The 22,891-nt window shown below is 52.3% G+C and overlaps 1 protein-coding gene across 1 annotated transcript in view; it reads left to right on the plus strand.

The window, feature by feature from the left end:
* The first annotated feature begins 2,063 nt into the window (after window positions 1-2,063).
* Sim2 (SIM bHLH transcription factor 2) overlaps window positions 2,064-22,891 on the plus strand; it is a 44,021-nt gene continuing 23,193 nt past the window's right edge. The window contains exons 1-4 of the mRNA XM_036203991.1: window positions 2,064-2,812; window positions 11,134-11,216; window positions 13,891-13,980; window positions 22,123-22,231. Coding sequence (XP_036059884.1) covers window positions 2,638-2,812; window positions 11,134-11,216; window positions 13,891-13,980; window positions 22,123-22,231 — 457 coding nt within the window. The 5' untranslated portion in view covers window positions 2,064-2,637. The remainder of the gene's footprint in view (window positions 2,813-11,133; window positions 11,217-13,890; window positions 13,981-22,122; window positions 22,232-22,891) is intronic.

Below are 22,891 nucleotides of genomic sequence, written 5' to 3' on the forward strand. Positions count from 1 at the left end.
GTCTTGCAGATGCTTGAAGATGCTTGAAAATCCCAGTCGCAAGAATTCAAAAGCGCCTTTCCTGTTAAAAACTGGGAAATTCGTTTGAGAAGTTTCAGTTCCTGTTTCTTGCCGGGTTTCTCCCACCTCCACTTAACCATGTTTCCACGATCTGGGTAATCCTTTCAAGCGGGAAAGGAATTCTCCGGAGTCCTTAATTGAGGGTCGGGAATCCTGGGGGTGGGGAAAGCCTTAAACCCTTCCGGTAGCCGCAGAGGTGCAGGAGCGCGCTCCAGGGAGGCCTGCGGAGCGGCGGCAGGGTGGGTCGGCAGCCCGGAGCGCCCGGAGCGCCCGGAGCGCCTTCCCGGCGAAGCCCAAGCCCGGGGCGGCCAAAGGCACAGCGCCGCCGCACCGGACTCCCGAAGACGGATGCAGGTTTGGACACTGGGTGCCCGTGCCGCTAGCAAACTGCCCCAACCCTACGCTTGCACCTTACTGCAGGACCCAGAAAGTCTCGTCCAACTCCGAACCCGCAAACGCAAAGCGCCAGGTCTTCTTCGCTCCCGCCTGGCGCGACTTCGCGCCACCCCGCCGCGCTGTCGTTTTAGCGGGGTGCCAAAGGCCCGGGTGTGTGCATCACCGCGTGAAGCCACGGCAGTCTACTGCGGGCTAGTTTATGCCTAGAAAGCCTTCGGGTTCTCAAAGGAGGTCCCAGGAAAAGGCCCGAAGCATCTGTCTGCGGCAGGCACAGCGGATCGGAGCTCAGCTCTCCCGGTGCGGAGGAGGGAAATGTGCAGGTACCAGGAGCCGGTCGACTGGCAAGCTCCTCTCAGACTGGAGTGGAGGCTAGAGAGAGAGGAATGGGGCAATGACACCAGGAATCGAAAATCCCCGTGTGGGGCACCGGGGCCCCAAGGTCAAACTCCCTGCAGCCCACAACTCTACAGCCGCCAAGAGAGCCATGAGGACCGTGGCTGCAAAAGGAGACCTGTCTGCGTCTGTGTGGGATCCAGGACGCCTGGGAAGCTGGCGTCTGACCCGCGTCGGAAGGCTCAGGCTCCAAAGGGGAGCGAGGATTCACGCGACCGCCACCGGCGGCCTGCACGACAGCGACCGGACACCTAGCCTGGTCTCACCAGCCCGGGAGACGCCACGGGATTGTTTAACGTAGTGTGACCCGGTGGGAGAAAGCTTCACTCTTGGCGACCGAGTCTCCCTTCTCCAACGGCCTTCTCCTCCATCTCCGTGGGTCGCATCCGCATCCCCGGGTGACCCTGGCTCTGCTAGGATCGCCCTGAAGCCCTGGCCCAAAGTCGGTTGCCCATATTCCCGCCGCCCTCTGGGTCACCAGAATCAGGGCGCTTGGGCCCTGTTTGCGCCAGCGCCGGGCAAGAGGCTTGGCCCTTGGGCCCAGCTCCCCCACCCCACCCCGTGCCCTCGGGTCCTCCCTGTGCACCCACGGCCTCTCGATCCTCTCTCGGGAAAGCGCCAGCCTCCCTTTGCCCCGACGAGAAAGGGCGGAAAGGTCACTTCGGTGCATGTGTGCCAGTGGATGAGGGGAAGGGGGTGACTTTCCCCCCCTTGGTGACCCCCTTTAGGTTTGCAGGCCTGTGACCCACGGAAGGTACGAGTGTGGGACCAGCTGCAGTACGGGTCCTCCCTGAGGGGCCCTTGGCCAGCTGTTGGCGCCCGGGGCTGACCTGCTTGGAGCCACCGCGGACTCCACCGCACCCCTCCCTCCTGGCTCCTTCGCCGCACCCCACCGCCCATCCTCTGGCCGCAGCCCTGCCACTCAGCCTCCGGAGCGAGCAGGCGCCGCGAGCCCTGTGCGCTCACTCACCCCGACTTACCCCCAGCACGGGAGCGCGCGGCTCTCCGGCGGGACAGTCCCTGGAGGCGGCGACGCGGAGGCGCGCGGGCCACTCCCGGGCCGCGGCGGGGTCGGAGGCGAGACTCAGCGCCCCCGCTGCGGCCCCTCCCTCCCCCCCCTCCCCCGGGCCGCCCCGCGCTCCGCCCGAAGGCGGGTCCGCCATAAACAAACGCCGCTCGGTCGCACGTGGAGCGCCGAGCCGCTGCTGCGCCTGGCCACAGCTCGCGGGCTCCGGACGCCCGGCCTCAGGCACCCGGAACCGCCGGGGAGGGCAGGAGAAAGCGCACCGAGCCCAGGCTTGGCCCCCGCCGCCGCCACCTCGCTCGGCTCGGCTGCCGCCCCATGGCTCCGCTGCCGCCGCCGCCCGTGCCGCCCCTGCGTTCCGAGGGCCTTCGCCGCAGCGGGTGCAAGCCCTCCTTTAAGGACTAAACAGGGTCGCCGCCAGCTCTTGCACACACAGCATCCCCGGGAAGGTCGAGGCCCGAGAGACTGGAGAAGAGGAGGAAAGGCGAGCAGAAAGCCAGGACTCGGGTCCACAGCGGACGGGCCATCCCCCGGCCTCGGGCGGAGAGCGGGGCTGCGCAGCTGGTTGGCGACGGATTCAGGGCTGGCGACTGTGCAGAAGCCGCGCCGTGCTCCGGGCCGGTCCCTCGCACCTGCCGGAGCCCGACAGCCTCGGACTCACCTGACCCCTGGCATCCCGATCCCCGTCCCGGCGGCTGCAGCCCGAGCCGGATTCCGCGGGCCTGGAGCGCGGCGAGGTCTAATATGCCCAGAGCCAAGGCGCGATGAAGGAGAAGTCCAAAAATGCGGCCAAAACCAGGAGGGAGAAGGAAAATGGTGAGTTTTATGAGCTGGCCAAGCTGCTCCCGCTGCCGTCGGCCATCACCTCGCAGCTGGACAAAGCGTCCATCATCCGACTCACCACCAGCTACCTGAAGATGCGCGCGGTCTTCCCGGAAGGTGAGGCTGCCGGTGGGCGTCTGGGGACGGGTGGGGGGGGAGGGGTTGCTGCAAAAAGGAGGCTCCGACGCGCGGGAGAAGCCCGCGAGGGCCCCGGCTACTGTGGCCGCGCCTGGTGCTGCGGCCCGGGCTAAGGGAAAGGGACATGGCTGCTCCCAGCCAGGAGTCAGTCACCTCTTCGCTCCGGGGCAGAGTGGGGGAAAAGCGTTATCCCTAGGTTGGTGTTTGCTGCCAAGCTGGCATGCTACTTTATTTGGGTTCTTTCCCCTTCCTTCCCAGCCCTTCTCACCTTCTCTTTCAGTCCTTCCTCCCAACACCAGTTCATTCTCTTCTCTTCTCTTCTCTTCTCTTCTCTTCTCTTCTCTTCTCTTCTCTCTCTCTCTCTCCCATTTTAATTTTATTTCCTTTTCCTTACTTCTTTTCTGCTTTGGGTTCTTCTTCTTCTTCTTCTTCTTCTTCTTCTTCTTCTTCTTCTTCTTCTTCTTCTTCTTCTTCTTCTTCTTCTTCCCCCATCTCTTCTCTCTTCTGCTGGCGGTAAAGGATCTCGCGGCTCTAGCATCTACAAGCGGTTGGATGCAGAGCAAGACCCAGGCACCGCAGGCCAACGCTGCCGATCCGAGCATTTGTGAGCAGCCGCCGGGGCCTTCCAAGGCTTGGATATCGCTTTTTCCAACTCTCCTCCCTTTGCTCTGGGAAACGATGACATGGAAAGGAGACAAGAGATTGGATGAGCCAGGACATAGCCGCAAAGAAAAAAGGGATTGTTTCAAAAGTGGCGGGCGGGCCTGAGTGTAACATTTCAGGATTTAAAAGTGCTAGGGTGCGCGAGTGTCCCTGGGCCGCAGCTCTCCTGCGGACTCGGGTTTGCAGGAAATAGCGGCCTACTGGGTGGGCACGCTCCAGCGGGCTTCCGAGGGTGACCAGCGGTTGGGTCAGGCACCACAGAGAATCAGGTCTCGGTCCGGGGCACTGTCAGGAAGCGCAGCGCTCCGAGGCCTGCTGCCTCCAGGACCTCCGGGCTCCAGGGCCGGCCGTGCAGAGCAGGCCTCTTGGAGAGCCAGCCGGGGAAGGAAGACAGGCTTTGGAGGGTCGTTGCCCCGGTGGCGACAGGTGTCCCTCGGCCACAGGATTGCTCCGTTAGTGCTGTTCACCGCCGGGCGCTGCACCCGAAATCGGCAAGACCCCCCCCCACCCCGCTGCTGCCACCCGCTGTTTTTCCTTTGTCTGAGTCTTAGCTGAATTTTCCTCCACCACCCTGGTGGAGCTCCGGCTTAGCCTCCAGTTCTACGCCCCGGAGCGCGGCCGACTCGGAGCAGCCCGGGGCGGAGGTGGCCGCAGGCGCAGGCTCGGCCGGGCCTCCCAGCCCCGCTTCGGAGCGCTCTGCTCCCGCCCCGCCGTCCTGAAACCTACCTAACTGGGCCCGAGGAAGGTTCCTCGGGACTTCTCTCCTTGTGCGGGAAGCTCTTGGTCTGGGAAGCTCTAGTCTTGACGGCCAACCGTGAGCCCCTTGGCCCGAGAGGTAGAATTGATTCCCGGCTGCCTGAAGTTTCTGTGGAAGTTAAACAACAAAAACAAGCAAACAAACACGAACTTGGTTTTGCAACGGCAGATTTTCTTCAGTCTCCTTCCCACACGGGAAGAGCAGTGTTGTTAGCTACTGTCCTGCGATCCGCCTTCATGTCCGCTTGCTACAAAATAGGTGTGGAGCTCGGGCCTCCTGCCTCGCCCAGCCATACTGGGTTTTAAAAAATAGAAAGAAATTATCAAAAAAGTAAATGATCTGTTGTCAATGAATTCGAACAAACCAGAGATTAGCTGGCAGGGAGGGCTAGGGGCAAAGGACTAACTGTAAGCCAGTCTTGTTTGGGAGCTGGCCAGCAAAGACTACAAAAACCCGGACAATGCTGTGTGTGCCACACAGCAGCCATTTAAACGAGCTCTGGTCTGGGATGCCCGAGAGGGCACTTGGCTGGGTCTTGCGACCCTGCGGGAGTGGGTGCTCTGTGGGTGCTGCCCTGAGCAGCTGGGGCCACCTCTACCTTATAGCCGGTGACTCTAAAGGTTGGCATTCCCTGAAGGGGTCAGCCTGGAGCTATTTGGCTCTAGAAATTTTTGGAAATGGCTCTGAAATTGTGGGGCCAAGGCGAGGAAGGGGGCAGTGCCCTAACTCCATCCCCTGCAATGCTGGCTTAGGAATACAGTCGAGAAGGGGTAGTCTACCCCCAAGGAGCTTGCCCACCCACTCACCCTCATGGTAACCCCCATCTTCAGGTGAGGAGTTAGGGAGCTGGGAGTCTCTCACCAAGAGCGGGTCCTGTGTTTTGAAATATCTCTGTTATACAAAATGAAGTACCCCCTCCTCCCTGTAATTGCTTGAACCTGTTTTGGGGGAACCCAGGTCGGCTGCTTTGATGCCAGTCAAGACTGTGGCTTTCAGGAGACTTGGCCAGGGCAGTCCTGGGCACTAACAAGACCTTTAGATTAGTTCTCCCTTACAAAAGATGCTGAGCAAGAACCCAGCTGCTGAATACAGGTTTGCTCTGAGCAAGGGTGTTCACTGGGTAAAGGAGAATCTAGAAGGCCAACTTAGGAAAGGAAGTAATGTCTTAGAGGACCCCTTCCTAGCTGGGGAAATTGAGGCCAAAGAGGGACAGGCCAGCGGCCAGCTAATGCTGGTAACTGGGAGGCCTGTACTCTGGCAGTGCAGAGGCCACCAGAAAGAGAAACCGGGAAGGGCCAGGCAGCACATTGGAGAAGTCCTGCAGCTTTTGAGGAATGCTTTCCATTTTTGCTGAAGGCTTGAGGGTAGGTGTTCTGAAACATTGTCTCTGTAAAACCGGCCCATCGAGGACTCCGTGTTCACACAGCATCGTTGTAGACCAAGTGAGAGAAAGCACAGAGGAACCTTGCAACAGACGTGGAAAACCACCCTTTCTCTGTGCCCAGAGACACTTGAATAGCGGGGAGGCAGGGGCAACACCTCATGTCAAAGGCTCTCCAGTTTCTACCCTTGTTCCCATGCTAAACTGATATGGAGGTAAACAGGGTGGGGAAGGCATCTCAGCAAAGCTAGCTTTGGAAGAAGGCCTAGAAATAGGGAAAAGGGGGCACCTTAGTGGGTGATTGGGGGTGACATAGCCTGAGCTCTGTTGAGTAATAAGGCCCAGCCTCTGGAGGGGCTTTGAAATATGAGGCAGACCCTACAGAGTGTACCCAGTTTCTACCCGCCAGACCCAGAGCACCCCTGCTGTGGATTCCACCAGTCCATATCCTCTAAGGGAGCTCCGATTGGGCTTCCTGTTAGTGGGTAAGGGTGGTTCGGACCCAGCACACTCATTATTCCTGGCAGGAGAGACTGGCCCAAGGCTAGGTTCAGGAATGGAATCTCCTCTGCTCCTTTTTCATGTTGGAAGGCGAGAAGGCATAGGCGTCTTATCCCAGTGTACTTCAAAGAAAGCAACACACACACACACACACACACACACACACACACACACACACACAGAGAGAGAGAGAGAGAGAGACAGACAGACAGACAGACAGAGACACAGACAGACAGACACATACACACACACACACACACAGAAAGAGAGAGAGAGATACAGACAGACAGACACAGACACAGACACACACACACACAGAGAGAGAGAAAGAGAGAGAGAGAGAGATACAGACAGACAGACACACACACACACACACAGAGAGAGAGAGAGAGAGAGAGAGAGAGACAGACAGACAGACAGAGACACAGACAGACAGACACATACACACACACACACACACACACAGAGAAAGAGAGAGAGAGATACAGACAGACAGACACACACACACACACACACACAGAGAGAGAAAGAGAGAGAGAGAGAGATACAGACAGACAGACAGACACACACACACACACACAGAGAGAGAGAGAGAGAGAGAGAGTGTGTGTTAGTTAGTTAGTTAGTTAGTTAGTTAGTTAGTTAGTTAGTTAGTTCAAGGCCTGAATTACACCAGCAACTGGATTCTTTGGAGTTAAATTCAGTTGCACACAGCCCCTCACCTCTTCATCAAAATACCCAGCAGGATTGGACTGACTTAGGTCATGCTTCCTTCCGTGGATCAAAATGATTTGATTTTGACACTTTGGTAAGGACACTCTTGCCCTATGCTTGTATGGAATTATAAACCCAGGAGGCGCTTGCTATCGAAATCCAAAAACATGTACTTTTTTTTTTTAATAAGACTAACATTTTAAGAGGTGTGTGTGTGTGTGTGTGTGTGTGTGTGTGTGTGTGTGTGTGTGAATTGTTGTCTTTACAACCTTCTCCCTCTCTCCACTTTGGAGCCTGGCACTCCCAGGTTGGTGCAGTCTCTGCCCCCATGCAGCTTTGGACGGGGAACTGGAGCGCTGGGGTACTGCGAGGGGCATGCAGCTGGTGGCTGCACCAGTGGGCATGGGCGCCTGGCTCTTCCGGCCGCTTTCTCCCGAGTGTGACGATTTATCTGCTAAGTACTTTTCAGCCCTGGAGGCTGCTGTCTTAGGGGCCTTCGCCTTGATGTCAGAGTGTACACTCTAGGCCAGGTGTTGTGGGATGCCCAAACCCTGAAGCCAACCCCTTTGTCCCACCAACCAGTAGGTGACAGCCCCACCTTCCGGACCCACCGTCTACAGATACATTACACAGTCCACCTTTGCCACCCGCTTTGAAATGGGGGTGCCAGAAGAGGCTTTTTCAGGGACTTGAGAGGGCGCAGAAGGACTCTGGGGGGGGCGCTGGTGAACTGGGGACAATTTACTGGCTTCTTGTCTACAAAGGAAGTGCATGAGGTGTACTAGCTGTTGGCCCTTCTGGGGAAAACAAGCCAGAGGGCCGGATAACAAGTCTGGCTTTTATACCCCTGCACAGGCTGAGGCCCTAGCAACTGCCCAGCCCGATTCAGGGCAAGGATTCCAGGTGGTGCTCAGATCCAAGTGGTAGATAGGGTCCAGGGGCAGGAGGTTGGGGTGGTGGTGGTGTGGGAGGTGGTGGTGGAGGGATGGACCTGTGTGCTCTTGGATGAAGACTACCAAGGAGCTGGCTCCTTGCCCCCACCCATTCTGACTGGTTTGAAGTTGCCTTCCCCAGAAACGAGGACAAGGACAAGGGACCATGGGATGTAGTAATGGTTTGCATGATGGCGCTCTCTAACTTAGTCCTAAAACAGTGTGGTTTTGAGTGGAGAAGGTCAGAGCTCCTGGGGTAGTCTGAAGAGTGGGAGATGACACCCTAAACAATGGAGGAAAAAGGAGGCCAGGTCTCCACTGTAGAGGAGGCTCCCTAACTGTGTTTTCACACTCTCTTTTTCTCTGCAAGGTAGGGGCCAGGCAGGCCTGCCCCCAGAAGGAGGGGGTATTAATTTCATTACATTTTCACTAGATCCCCGTGTTGGTACAGTGGTATCTGAAAACCCAGAGTCTCTGCACCTGAGTTGCAAGTGGGCAGCCAGCCTCCCAGGGAGAGATTAATTTCTCTTCCTGTCCTAAATCTCTTGGTTTGTGGTCCAATGTGTTGTAGTCTGTGGTTTGTCTGGAGGTACCCCCAAGAGCCTGGCTGAGACCCCCATAGTTACTCCTAAGTTGTTTGTTGACCCACTGACCAAGAGGCCAAGAGAGGAGGGACCCTATGTAGCTTCTTGATGTCAGTGGCCTGCTGGGGTTTAAACTGAAGAACAGGCAATACGGTGGGGGGTGGGGGGCAAGTACCGTACCGGCCCCAGGACAGCAGAGGAAAAACCCCTAGAAATGGACATGTGGGCTTGGCTCCCTCCCCAGCAGTCTCTCCCTGGGGTCTCACCATGTGACCTGGCCTTCTAACTGGGGGCTCCCAGCTTGTCTGTAGAGGTTAATAAGTTGAGGATCTCGATCTTAAGCCTGGGACACTGCTGATGAGGGTGGGGCCTCAGGCTCCCTTCCTGGGAAGAAGCCGGTTTAGGGTCCAGTGTGACCGACCACCATTAACTATGAATTCTGGGGCAGCCCAATCCAGTCTTCAACTCTACCCTTACTCTTCAAATAAATACGTAAATCCCTTGGGTGGGTCTAGATAAGGGCCATTCGCCTCTTCTTTTCATGACAAACCTTACTTTATTCCGTCTCTAAGTTCAGCCCAAAGTATACTTTTATGGGCTGAGTGAAAAGACCTCTCCCATAGCAGCTCCTAATGGAAGAGCTGGCAGAGTCACTGCTGTGGGATGAGGTGGCTGTGTGTGTGTGTGGGGGGGGGGTGGTGAGTGGAGGAATTGTCCCATGGAGCCCAGACACCTCTGCCAGATCCAAAAGAGGCACATTTTCGAGACGTTACAGGAAAATTATAGTGATGTACAAAAACATCCGGGTATTTGAATTATACCGAAAATAGTCCTATGTGCCCAGGGGCTCCCCTGGTTGTGGAGACAGGACCTTCCACAGGTTTCCGGGGAAGCCCGATTATGGAGGTGGCTGGTTTGGAGGTCATTCCCAAATGGGAAGGGTCCCTGGAAGATTCTGGGAGAAGTCAGAAAAGGGGGGAGGGGGAGAGGCAACTTTTCACTGGGGGGTCAAGAGTCAAGGATGACTTCATAGCCATAGTACCACTCAAACGAAGGAAGGCCCCAGAGGCAGGGGAGGGGACAGTCCCTAGTACCCATCTGTCTGACTTCAGCAATTAGATTTCCTAGACCCTTACTAAATTCGTTCTTCTGGGTGAACCTCCTGGAATTTTACACCGTGGTTCTTTCCAAGGATATTCCAAAGGGGACAAAGGCCTGGTGATGCCCAGCTTTCCTCTCCACAAAACAAAGGACCTAGCCTGAAGCGAGGGGTGCTGGGCTGGGGTTAGGTGGGGGGCGGTGTGTGGCTGCTTGGAAGCAGCTGATTTAGAACCACCTTGCTGTAGACAGAGGCTCAGGGGCCGGGATGACAAGCTGCATCCTTGCAGGGCACTGGGGGTGAGGTGGGGGAGAGAATGTGTGTTAACTAGCCACTTCTCCCTGAAGTGAAGACCTGGATGGGAGCAGAAATTAGAGGTTACCCTTTCCTTCAGTTTCCGAATGGTTTCCGGGAAGCTGTACTGGACTTCGGAGTACGGTTTCTATTTCCTAGGTTGGAGGCTCAGAGACCACGTGTAGGTAGGGAACCATACAGAGGGGGGTTGTAGCCACGCTATTTGCTAAGGCTAGCCAGGATGCCTGCTCAGTGTCCAGCCTTGTCAAGTGGCCGCTGACCTGTAGCCCCACACTTAAGGCACACGGGCAGGAGGAGATCTGGACTAGCCTACAGTTCACCAGAGGACGCGCCTGCTGGGTCCCAAGAGTGAACGCCATGGGTTCGAACTCCTGCTGAGAACTGGTCACCTGCCTTTGGAGTGGACAGAGGAAAACCTCTGCGGGACCACAGCAGCTAGCGAGGGTGGGGTGGGCTGGGGTGAGGGACGTGGGGAGAGGGAGACTGGGAAGGGCCGGGCTCTCTTTTCCCAGCTGCACTCTGGGGTAGAAATCTCAGATCTTAAGGGATCCCTGTAGGTGGAGAGGATGGGAGACCCCTGATTGTGTGAGAACAGACAAGTGCCCTGAAAAGCCACCTGAGAGTGCCTGGAGCTCTGGGATCGAAGAGGACCGAGTTCCGGAGAAGCTGTGGGCGCCCAGAAGACAGAGGGTCACGCGACCTGATGATCTTTGCGGGCTGCACAGGGTAGGGGTGGGAAGAGGGCGGGAGCGCAGGGGGAGTATTTACTGGTCAAATCAATACCCCCGTTTGGCTCCCAGGATCACCAGTTTCAAAGCAGATTAGATTACTTTGTGGCATTTCAAATAAAACCGCAATTTCAGAGCCACGAGCACGTGGGTGACCCCCGGGAGCGGTGGGTCAGGCAGGCTCAGGGAGCAAAGGCACGGGACCCCGGACTGGGCTCCCCACCCCGAGGAAGTTTGTCCTCGGGCTTGGGGGGGCGTTGTTTCTGTTTATTTGCTACCCCTTTGGTGTTTTTGGTTGGTTGGTTGGTTTTTATTTGAGACAGGGTTTCTCTGTAGCTCAGGCTGTCCTGAAATCACTCTTAGACCACCAGCCTGGCTTCGAACTCAGAGACCCTCCCTAGTGTTAGGATTAAAGGCACGCGCCACCGTGTCCGGCTGTGAAGCTTTGGGTTTTTAAACCCGGGACACCCGGCTGAGTCTGTGGGGACTCGGGAGCAGGGTGACGGATAGAGGTCGGAGCTGGGGGTGGGGGGAGCGCACGCAGCGGGGGTTCCACGTGTCTGGCCTGGAGCCCTGGCGTCTGTGGGTGCTGCGGCTAAATGGTTTGCTTTATTCCCTTGTCCCAGGTCTAGGAGACGCGTGGGGACAGCCGAGCAGAACAGGGCCCCTGGACAGCGTGGCCAAAGAGCTGGGATCCCATTTGCTGCAGGTAGAGCCAGTGTCGCGGGGCGGCTGCTGTGGGGAGGGGTTCCCCGCGGCGCCTCCAGGACGCAGAGGCGCGGGGCAAGGGGACCTGGGGTGTCTCTGGTCGGGAGTGCAGTCAGGCCTGCGCTACCCACACCCAGCCCTCCTCCAGCTATACCGGAGAGTCAGGCACAGGGCGGCGTCCGGAGCGGGACTGAGTCCTTGGCACTCTGCTTCGCCCTGTGGCAGACCCGGCCGGGCACTGGAGACCAAGCCAGTGTGCCCGCAGCTCGCAAGCAATGCGCCCCAGCTGTCGCTAGAGAAGTTGAGATGGCCGAGGCAGTGCGCGAATCTTTGACTCTCCAGGGTCCCCGATCCCAGGCTAGATTCTTTTAAAACCTTTTCATCTCGCTGCACCCCAACCCCCTATCCCCTGCACTCTGCATTTTATTCTGAGCGGGGAAATTGAGGACGTGGAAGTTATAAGTAGCATCCACGAGGTCGTAGCAAGAGTTGGTCCAGCTCTGTGGCCCTCATCAATAACCCAGATATGGGGCGTCCTCCAGGGCCATCGGTCTTAGAGCTCTTCCTTGATTTGGGGTCAGGCACTAGGTTCCCCAGAACCCTACCCCAACTTGCGGTTGGGGCTGGGCAGCCCCGGCGCCCGCGGCCACTTCCAGCTCAGCGGCTGGGGAAGCTGAGGACAGCGCCACCTTCCTCTCCTCTCAAAGGCGGTTCTCAGAGTCTGGTCAACGACGCGATTCATTCCCTCCCAACTCCTGTCATTTGTCTCTGCCACCGAAAAATGCCCACGGATGGCTATTCTGCATTTCCTTCTTCTATTTTGTGTTTTCTTAAAAAACAAAACAAAACAAAACAAAAGTTCGCGGAAGGCCCTACTGGTGGGAGAGCCAGCGTTGAGCAAACAAAACAGAAACTCCCATCTCTTTGAAAACCTGTGCTCCAAACCCCGGGTGTGACCTAAAACCTGCACTCCCTGGAGTTGGAGAAGGTGGGGGAGCGGGGGCGGTATTTGGAGCCTGGAGCCTTCACAGCCTTAGCGAAGGAAGTAGCAGCAGAGCCCGGTGACGGTGGCCGGGTGAGCCTGCGCCCTCGAGGTCGCTGGGAGCTCACTTGCAGCCCGCAGCACGCTGTTTGGCCGTTGGCTTATTTCAACCCCTTGCTACCGTGACCTTCATCCTCAGTGACAACTGAGACCTAGGCACCCAGAAGAAACCCGGTGGGTAAAGTGAACTCCTTCCGACTGGGTAATCCCTGTGGGGGTGATGCCCCACACTTCCCTTTAAGAACAGGATTTTTATTTATTTATTTATTTATTTATTTATTTATTTATTTATTTATTTATTTTTTTGAAGCTACTCCTGACAACTTTCAATTTTTAATCGTAACTCCACTCATTTCCTTAGACGCAGTGAGAGATCCGTTTAGTATTTCTTAAATGAATTTGAAGTCCAGCATCCAGATCAGAACGTTAGAAATTGACTTTTGGTTTTCATATCTGAAATGTCACCTATTCTGTCAGGAAAATACTATATAGCTGAGTTAAAAGTGGAATGATGTTTTTAAAAGTGATTTTACCTTTAATGTAGACAGGTTAGATGACAAAGAATTTTGGTAGCAAACTATGTGATAAAGCAAATGTAAGGGGATCTTCAAATTTCGTTTCTACGTCGTTCTTTTTACATCTCCTCCCCTTTGAAGGAGTGTTTTGAAGAAACTCAAAGGTAATCTGCTTTCAATTACATGCTGTAAAAATAGAATTTGTAGCCAGAAATTAGTTTGGAATATTTTTATGGGTGCACATTCTGAGATGTATGGAGCTTTTTTTTTTAACCAACTTTTTTGTCCCCTTTGGGGAGGGGGGTTCCTGAACTTAAAATACGAACAAATACAATATAGTTTCTTCTTTTCCAAAAGCATTTCGTTTTGTCGTTGACAGTTAGTTGTTACTTCCTTTGTTGGCTGAATCACTTTTTACAATCCCACGTTATTTCTGGAGGGTTAGCCAACTCAGACAGAAACCAGAATTTCATTGGAGTCCCTTTCATTTTTCAGAAATTGATACTTGTTTCCTCCCTGACTTTGGCAAAGGTCATTTGATCTCTTTCAAAGTCTAAAGCTTGATTCTGTAGACACGGTCTGGTAGAATAATCGGACATATTGTTTTATTTTCTGGTGAATGGCAATGGTAGGAATTTATTATTCAAGCGGTACTTAGGGGTAACTAGAAAACTGTGGCGAATAAACTGTTGGTCCTTGTGGTATAAGCTGCTGCCAATTCCCACATTAAGTAGTCTGTAGAGCGGTAGATGTTCCCCTAAGAACCATAGAACACCGGATTCGTTCTAAGTGCTAAAATAAGCCCAAACAACAAAGGCACGGCGGCGTTCAAATTGAGCGGGTTAGGACTTCTCAGACATTTTGCGTGGTTCTGTATGTGGATGTGAGATTGTTTTACAAGTGCTTTGAGAGCCTGGCTTGGGAAGTAGACTTTGAGCAGGGTACCTGGAGCCCCTGGGTTCGGTTCTTTACATAACAAAAATGCTCATACATAATTTTGTCCCAGGGCCCCATGCATGCTGAGCAAGCACCCTCCCCCACGAAGCAACGCCCCTCAGCCCTTCTCCTCACTGATGAAGTCTAATTGCATTCTCTACCCTGACACTTTCTCTTTACAGACCCTGGATGGCTTCGTTTTTGTGGTGGCCTCTGATGGCAAAATCATGTATATATCTGAGACCGCTTCTGTCCATTTAGGGCTGTCCCAGGTAGGTACTGCCTGATTCTACGGATCTATTGGAATAGTAAATGTTAACGGTCATGACAGTTTTCCCAACCTGAAATGAGTCTGCTTAAGATCTGCTTTGGTGTGTGAGCACAACCCATAATTGTAACCCCCTCCTGGGACACTACACCTTTCTTTTGGCTCCGAGGTCAATTCAGTGTATCTCAGCTGTGGTCAGCCCTGTACTGAGATTTTGCCAGATTTCCTGACCTGTCACTTAGCAATGTGAGGTGGCACCGGACAGAGCTTCCCCCGGGGGACCCTTCTGCCCTTGCTCCCTGTCTGCATGTGAGATCAGGCCTTGCTGTGGACTGAAAGGCAAACTCTCTTTCCACGTGGGTTTTGTGTGACATGTACACTGGGGAGACTAAAAGGGAAGGGTGGACTCGTGGGTCGTTCCCATGGAATTCAGGGTCGTTTTTTTCTGAGTTTTTTTTTCTGGCTCAGTGGTTGTTTCAGTAAAGTGTTTTATAGGCAGCACAGTCAGCTCACTACTACTGTGCAAGGCCCTGATTTCTTAGAACTTCTCCAGAGTACCATTCCTTATAGGAAGGAGGTGTCCCCAGCTTGTCTGTCCCCAGAGAACTTGCTAGGTGGCTTAATGGCATATCTGGCCAGGGAGAGCTGAAGGGTCACTCCTGTTTCCTCCATTCATGGCTGATGGTGACACGCTCCATTTTTTTTAAAAAAAAAAAGTTCTTTGACCAATGTCATGTGTGTATATAACGACTCCGACTCCTCTACCGCCCCACCCCCTCTCCCTCCCTCACACCACTTCCAACACCTTTCCCACATTCTGGTCTTTTTTCTTCCGTGTGGCTGCTAGCTTGAAGTGACTCCCTGGAGCCTGGTGGAGTCATCAGTGAGTAGACAAGGCACCGACTCCCCTTCTCTCGGGGATCTCTAATCAGTAGTTCTGCAGGGAGGGGAGGGGCCTCAAGCCCATCCCCCAGCCATGCTGGTCCCAGCCTGAGGATTCCCCAGAGCTCCTGAGCCTAAGAGGCAACGGTGGTAGAAATGTCCCTTTTAGGACTGAGAGGTCAACGTGACACATTCTCTGGAGCAGCCATGAGCCTGTGCAGTGACCACCTCTCAGTGCAAAGAAAAGCTGAGAGGAGCCTCTGTCTGCGGCCATAAACACCAATATTACAAGCTCACTTGGGAAGTCACAGTTTTTATAGAGGTAGGAACTCAATGTTTCTCTCTGTCAGTGTAACCGAGGTGGAAGACACTGGAATTAGTGATCATATGGAGAATGGGAGACACCCAAAGACACTGAACCCCAGGCTTTTTCCTGTAGTTAAGCAAAAATTAGCTTTCTCATTGAAAGGAAAAATCACTAAATTTGGAAACCCACTCGTGGTGCAGTTCCTTTTGTTTTTCCTTCGAGCGACACATTTGCAAACATTTTGTCACTGGTGTTTGACCTCCTCTGTGTTATGCCCTTCTCCTGTCCAAGGGGGTCTGTGCCTCTGTGCTGCTCAAGCAAAGTAAGTGAATTGCACATTCCAGTTGGGTGGAGGTTTCTTTTCCTCCAGATGCTCTCTCCTCCTCCCTCCCTCCCTCTCTCCCTCCTTCCCTCCACCTCCCCCATCCACTGCTTCTTCTCCCCCTCTTCCCACCCCCTTCTTTAGAAAATAACACCAGCTCTTCTGAATACAGTTTATACCTGGTGACTCATAGGATTAACATACTTGTAAGACTGGAAGTACTGTTGACAACATGAAATGTACTGTCTGTAGGGCTGGGAACAGAGCTCAGTGGTGGAACACAGACTGCACCAAGGTCCCTAGTTCAATTCCCAAAACGGGGAAGAAAGAAGGGCGAGAAGACGGAAGGGAGACTTGTCATGTGGTTATTTTTCCAGGAATTTTCTAGATCACTGAGTGCAGAACTAGCCAGGCCCTTGTACCCAGACTGGTTTATTCTCCTGACTTGACTTGGTGTGTGGTCAAATGACCTTGATCGGATTATTTTTCACTTTTATTTGTAATTTGTAAGATCACTGTTAGTCCTACAATGATGTCATGACTATGACAAAACATCTCCTGCACTTTTAGGCTGGCCGCTCAGCAATCCTTTAAAGTAATGAAGTCACTGTTATTGAAAGGTGGATGTAGATCTGAGCTGGGATCAGCTGTATTGCTTTCATTGTCTGGTTGGATGGCACTTAAGGTCTGGGAACCATAATTTAAGTATGAAAATCGTGCCTCTGACCCTCTCTCAAGGCACAGGTGGAATAAAAACATCTTGTAATTTATTAGCACCTTCGTTTGAACCCAGGTGTAGAGCCCTTTCGTGGGTCCCTGTTAGGACTGGCCAGTTATTGGGAACATGCTGGCACAGCCTGGGTCCTGGGGTGGCTACTTCTTTTCTAGGTGGCTTGGTCTAGGTCTAGCTTCCACTGGCCACTTTCCCCTTTGCATGTGGGAAATCGGATGGACTGGTCATGGACACTCAGTGAAGAATGACCAAAGCATGGTGACAGGCCTGATTTGTTCAGCAGAAGGAAAGGTAGGCGGCCATGAGGTGTGGGTCACGTTTCCTTTTGGTGAGGCAGGGAAATAAAACTTGGTAGCACCACTTTTGAAAGGGGAGAGGGGCCTCATGCTGCTATGTTGCAAGAAGGCTGGAGGGAGATGCCTTTTGATCATGCATCCCCGAAGAAAGGACAGTTTAGCTAGAGGGAAGGCAAACCAGTCATGTAGAAGAAATGGCTTCTTCCTGATTCCCAAGGGAGGCTGTGAGCCCCAGTCAGCAGCTCCAAAACAGGGTTAAGGCTGCTGCTCCTGCCCAGAGCCCCTCCCTCATCTGTGTCAGGGCTATCTTGGTGAGCTGTTTAAATAAGCCACAGCAAATCTGCCCCTAAACCTGCCTCCTGCTCAGGATTAATGCCACTGAGGGAAAGCTAGGCAGAGCAGATCGTCAGTGTTTTCTGTCTTCTTTACTTAAATAGTAAAGAGGAGTATTGAATGGGATACCATGCCTACTGCCCTTTAAAAACACGTTTTGCAGCTGGGCGGTGGTGGCACATGCCTGTAGCACTTGGGAGGCAGCAGCAGGTGGATCTCTGTGAGTTTGATGCCAGCCTGGTCTACAGAGCAAGTTCCAGGACAGCCTCCAAAGCTACAGAGAAACCCTGTCTTGAAAAAAAAAAAAAAAACCAACAACAACAGAAATATATATATATATCATCCTTTGGGTTATTTCTGTAATTACCCAAATTTGAAGTCAATATGATAAACATTGGTGTTATTACATTTATTTAAAGATGGTTCTTAAAGAAGATTACTAAAAGTGTTGGGGTTAGGGATGCATCTCAGTGGTGGGCATGCAGCATGGGTTCGATACCCAGAACAGGAAAATAAAATAAAGTTGCTTTAGTAAGATTTTAGAGAGCAAGCAGCTTAGCGATCCTGTGAATGCTGTCTGATGAATGTCAGCCAGAGCCATTCACAGCTTCTCCTTGCTCAGGGCCATCCATGCCGTGTGCAGAGAACCTACAGTAACATCATCCAGGTAGACGGAGCTCCTGGGGAGCCCAGGTTACACTCTGCAGTGGAGAGATCGTGGGGAGCACAAGCCCCATGAGCCACAACTATGCAAAAGCTCACAGAAAGGGATTGCTCTGTCAGAATGATCTGAGGTAAAAAGAATCCTGGATGTTTGAAGAATCCATCTGCATTTAAAGCCCATTATTAAACTTTAAACATAAATGTTGGAATAAGAAATCTATTTCTCAGGGGAGAATTTTTTCCTTTATTTTGATTTTCTGTTAGTAAACAAATGAGATCACTGCTGCCTAATTCTGGTTTAAAATGACAGAAATGATCACACACGAGCTGTGTCCTCAGCCCAAGTGCGGAAATAGAGACTCTTTAGGTCCAAAGTCTGCTCAGTGTTTGTGCTCATACTTAAAACACACAGACATGCTTAATGTCACTGGATGGGTATTTGGGGGGCATCTTTATCTGTGAACATTTATTAAAGGACTCCCCTCCCTCTCTCCCTCTTCCTTCAATTTGTTAATAGAATCATTTACTTATGTTTGATGAACATGTCGTGTATACATTTTAAGTATCCATATGGTTTAAATATAACCAAGTTATGTTATATAATGTCTAGGTAACTAATACTCATTTTCAAAGATGTGTACACATATGTGAAATAGCTGTTTATGAGACACATAAAGAAAAATGCAATATTTGAGAAGGATGCCAGAAACTGGCCAATAAAAATAGCAGCCACGGTGTTCAGGGACACGAGACAGAATCCCTTTTACTCTGGGAATAAAGGGCAGCGTCTCATGTTTGTTTACATAGCTTGAACCCTGAAGCTCAAACCATCTTAATTTAAAATGCTTCATCTGTTATACTCAGCAAAACGCCCCAGCAGCGCCGTGAACATTTCCCAGGGGTCTAGTGACTCTGCCTTTCTGCACGAAATCTGTCCCTCACTGTCGAACTTATCATATCAGCTTTCTGGGCAGGAAGAAACCATTCAGCAAAGCATTAAAAAGCTCTTAGCAGGAACGCCATTGCTTTTATAGCCGTCAGGGTTTTACAGATACTGAAACATCTCATTGAAGTTGTTTTAATAAGGCTGAGGTGGAGACCTAGGGAGTTTCACCGAGACAACGTGTATTGGGGGCTGGGGTGATATAGCCACGTTTCTTTCAGCATTCAAAAGCATGACTACATATATAAATACAGGAAGCAAGCCGGGCGGTGGTGGCGCACGCCTTGAATCCCAGCACTCCGGAGGCAGAGCCAAGTGGATCTCTGTGAGTCCAAGGTCAGCTTGGTCTACAGAGCAAGATCCAGGACAGGCACCAAAACTACACAGAGAAACCCTGTCTCGAAAAACAAAAACAAAAACAAAAACAAACAAAAAAAATTACAGGAAGTACCATGTCAACCATAATTTTGAGTTAAAGTCAGCACTGTTATATATTACTCCATATTTTTTCTGTGAAGACATTTCCATTCTTGAAGGCTATGGAGCTTCCCAGACAGCCTTAGAGTTATCCCATTCATTCTTATTTATTTATTTATTTGTTTGTTTGTTTGTTTGTTTGTTTACTTAGTTAGTTAGTTAGTTTAATTTTTGGTTTTTCAAGACATGATTTCTCTGTGCAACAGTCCTGACTGTCCTGGAACTCACTCTGTAGACCAGGCTGGCCTCAAACTCACTCATGGAGATCCATCTGCCTCTGCTTCCTGAGTGCTGGGATTGAAGGTGTGAGCCACCACCGCCTGGCTGCATTCATTGATAATGAACCCTGGAGCTCAAAAGACCGAGTCCTTCATCCACAAATCTTGGCTTTCCTGAGAACCAGAGCTCTGAAACCAGAGAAAGCAGTTTAATGAAAATGCAGGTCTGTTCTGCAATTACAGAAATCAAAGACATCATTTGAGTACGTACTTTTTTTCAAACAGAACTTTAACTAAGATTGAATGCTCAGTTCCTTCTCCAACAGCAAGTAAGGGAGAAATAACTGGGCAATATAAAATCCACTCCTGCCTCTGGTTTATTTTGTTTTTAAAATAAGCCATTGAAATTCGGGAGGATGGGGGTGCGAGTGGACGGGGAGGTTGGTGAGGTCAGGAAGGGAAACCAGAAGGAGCCAGTCTGTCAACTGCTGATTTGGACTCTCCCATGGCCTTCCCAGTGGATTTCCCCAGACACCTTCAGAGACAGGCAGTGTCCCGTCTTGGACAAGGTGGCTGGTTTACTCAACCTTTTAGGAATTAACAAAAATGCTATGCAAGAAAAATGCTTCGTTTTTATTTATTTTTTAGTGAAATCTTCTGGCTGAGGAGATGGCTCATTGGTGAGGGTGCTTGTCACCAGAGCTTAATCTTCAGACAAGTTCAATTCCCAGAACCCACTCTGTGCAAGGAGAGAACCAAATCAAAAAGCTGTCCTCTGGCCTCCCCATGTGCAAGCCTCCCTCCCAACATACCTCCACACCACACCTCCACATGTACATACCCCCCAACACACACACACACACACACACACATACACCATACCTCCACATGTGCATATCCCCCAAGACACACACATAACATACCTACACATGAGCATACCCCCAGCATACACATTCAACACACCTCTACAAGTGTGTACCCCCCAACACACACACACACAACACACCTCCACATGAGCATACCCCCCAACACACACACAACACACCTCCAACATACATACAACACACCTCCACATGAGCATGCCTCCTCACAACACACACAACACACCTCCACATGTGCATACCCCCAACACACACACACATACAACACACCTCCACATGAGTATACCCCCAGCATACACATACAACACACCTCTTCATGTGCATACCTCCAACACACACACACACACACACAACACACCTCCACATGAGCTTGCCCTCCCAACACACACAGCACATCTCCACCTGAACATGCCCACCAACACATACAACACACCTCCACATGTGCATGTCCTCTCAACACACACACACAACACACCTCTATATGGGCATGCTCCCCAACACATACATACAAACAAATAAACAAGTAACCAATAGCCAAATGTAATTTGAAGATGTTTTGAAGTCGTGCACTCTATTTTCACATAGGCAGATCTTCACTGGGGTCGGTTGTGAAGCCTCAGGTTTGGAGTGTGAGGGTTAAGTAGCTGGCAGGGAGAAGGTCTGCACTTGGATTCCCCATTGCTGTTTGCATAATATCCGAAGGAAAGACTTCACAAGTGATGTAGGAATACAATGGTGGATGCAGCTGGGGGCGAGGGAAGACTTAGAAATGTCATTTATGTCAAAAGGCAAAGTCACTCCCACATCTTGACAAACTGGAAGCACTGGCTAGGAAGGATGGGGGAAGTAGTCAGCTCTTCATGGCTTCGTGGCTGGGAGCTGGATGCTAATGTGAAGCTGTGGGTCCTGGGAAAGCATGTCACTAAGCTGTTTCCTGAGGTGGCACCGTCAGGGTCACCCCTGGACAGATGATCCTGTGACCCATAGCAACGATCTCTGGATACAGCCTCAGTACCACCCACTTAAAGTGTCTGAGGCCAGGGACAGCACCAGCAACACAGCCTCTCTCTGTCATCTTGACCTGCCCTTGCCTGGGCAGGACTAAGAAGCCTTCACATCACCTAAGGTTCTTGCCACCCGAGGGCACTTTCTGAGTGTGCTTTGAGTTTCTCCCTACACTGGCTCTGTTGGAATTAGTATCACCGCTCCTAGGCCCCCTGAGTAACACAGGGTATGATAACTCAATGTGCAAGACCCATCGACACTGCACAGAAAGCTGTTCCACGGCCCTGTCTGGCCCTGTCTGGCCCTGTCTGGCCTACAGGCCTGCTGTGGGATGCCCTGTGAGTGTGTCTGGGAGTTGGTGATGCCCAAATGTTGAGACAGCAACCTTAGGCAGTAACTGCTGTTTCCTGTTGCCTAAGCTCCGCCTCCTTAGGTCACAGTTCGTGCTGAGGGACACAGCCACACCTTGGGTAGAACCACAGAATAAGCAGTCAGCTTGGACCAGGAGGGTCAGAGACACATTCCTGGCAACGCCAGGGAGCTCTGGCAGTGCCCGGGGCATGGTTCAGTGCTGACACAGAAGGAGCCTTTGTCTGATAGCATGGGAGATCCCCAGCTGGTCAGCCTCTGAGTGGATGTGGCTCTCCAGAGGTGCCGAAGGCTCAAGGCAGCTGGACTCCAGCTGGCTCTTCCCCTCACACAGCATGTAAGTGAGGGTCAAGGACACGGCCCCAGCTTGAGTCTGTTGTGAGATGTTCTCTGTCTGAAGGACACTGCCCGGGCTTCCCTCTATGGGTACCACCTCCAGCCTTCAGTGAACCTCTTCTGCTCAGGACTCTCTGGAAGCTCAAACCTGTGCTCTTGACCTTTTCAGGGGGTGGGGTTGGGGGCACAGTTCAGAGCTCTGCAAACAGGAACATGTTTCCACCTCTGCATTTGGCCAAGGTGTGGGTTGCAAGGACAGACCCACATCCCATTCCTTAGCGTGGTGTGAGCCCGTGGCACACCTGGTCTGTCCTTCTGGCCCTTCCTTGCACCCGCTCTGGATAGACCTGTGACGTGTCGGACCCTTCCCTCCCTCTGCAGGTGGAGCTCACGGGCAACAGCATTTATGAGTACATCCATCCTTCTGACCACGACGAGATGACAGCTGTCCTCTCAGCCCATCCCCCACTCCACCATCACCTGCTCCAAGGTTCGTCCTCCACACCACGGGAGACCAGAATGAAGCAAGGTCGCGCTCTTACTCTGACCAGAGGGTTCCCGTGGGCTGGTTTGGGTCAGCTAACGGCAGCACCCCTTATGCTCGGGCGCTGCTCGCTTGCAGTGAGTGGGTCAAGCCCACGGCATTGTGCATGCTGGCTGAGCGCTCTGCCACTTCGTCCCCTGCTTGCCTCTGTTTTCACCAACAGTTGTGGAGTCCCCACTACGCGCCACTGGCCGTTCAGTATCAGGTCGCAGGCTGTTCCCCTCACAAGCTCCTGGTTTAAAATCCCAGTGCTGCCTACCATGAGTCTAGGTCCAGCCTGCCGCTTCTGAGAACAGAGTCAGGGACTGGAGGATGTGAGATATCTGGGGAAACTACATCTGTGTAATTTAGGTGCAATTAGCATTTTATTTGCACATGACTGGAGTCTTTCAACCATGCTGGGGTCATTAGAATCTTGGCTTGGTTACCACAGACATTGCAGATATGTCAAAACATTCATGCAGTGGACACTTGGAAACTTACTGAGTGATGAGGCCCATGAACAAATCTTAATTTAACACACGACGATTGCAGATAGTTATATTCATATTGCCATGTGTAGATATTTTTGGTAATTCTTTCCCCACAGAGCTGGTTTCTCTTGTA

The sequence above is a fragment of the Onychomys torridus genome, chromosome 12 (genome assembly GCF_903995425.1).
Source record: "Onychomys torridus chromosome 12, mOncTor1.1, whole genome shotgun sequence".
NCBI classification, from domain to species: domain Eukaryota; kingdom Metazoa; phylum Chordata; class Mammalia; order Rodentia; family Cricetidae; genus Onychomys; species Onychomys torridus.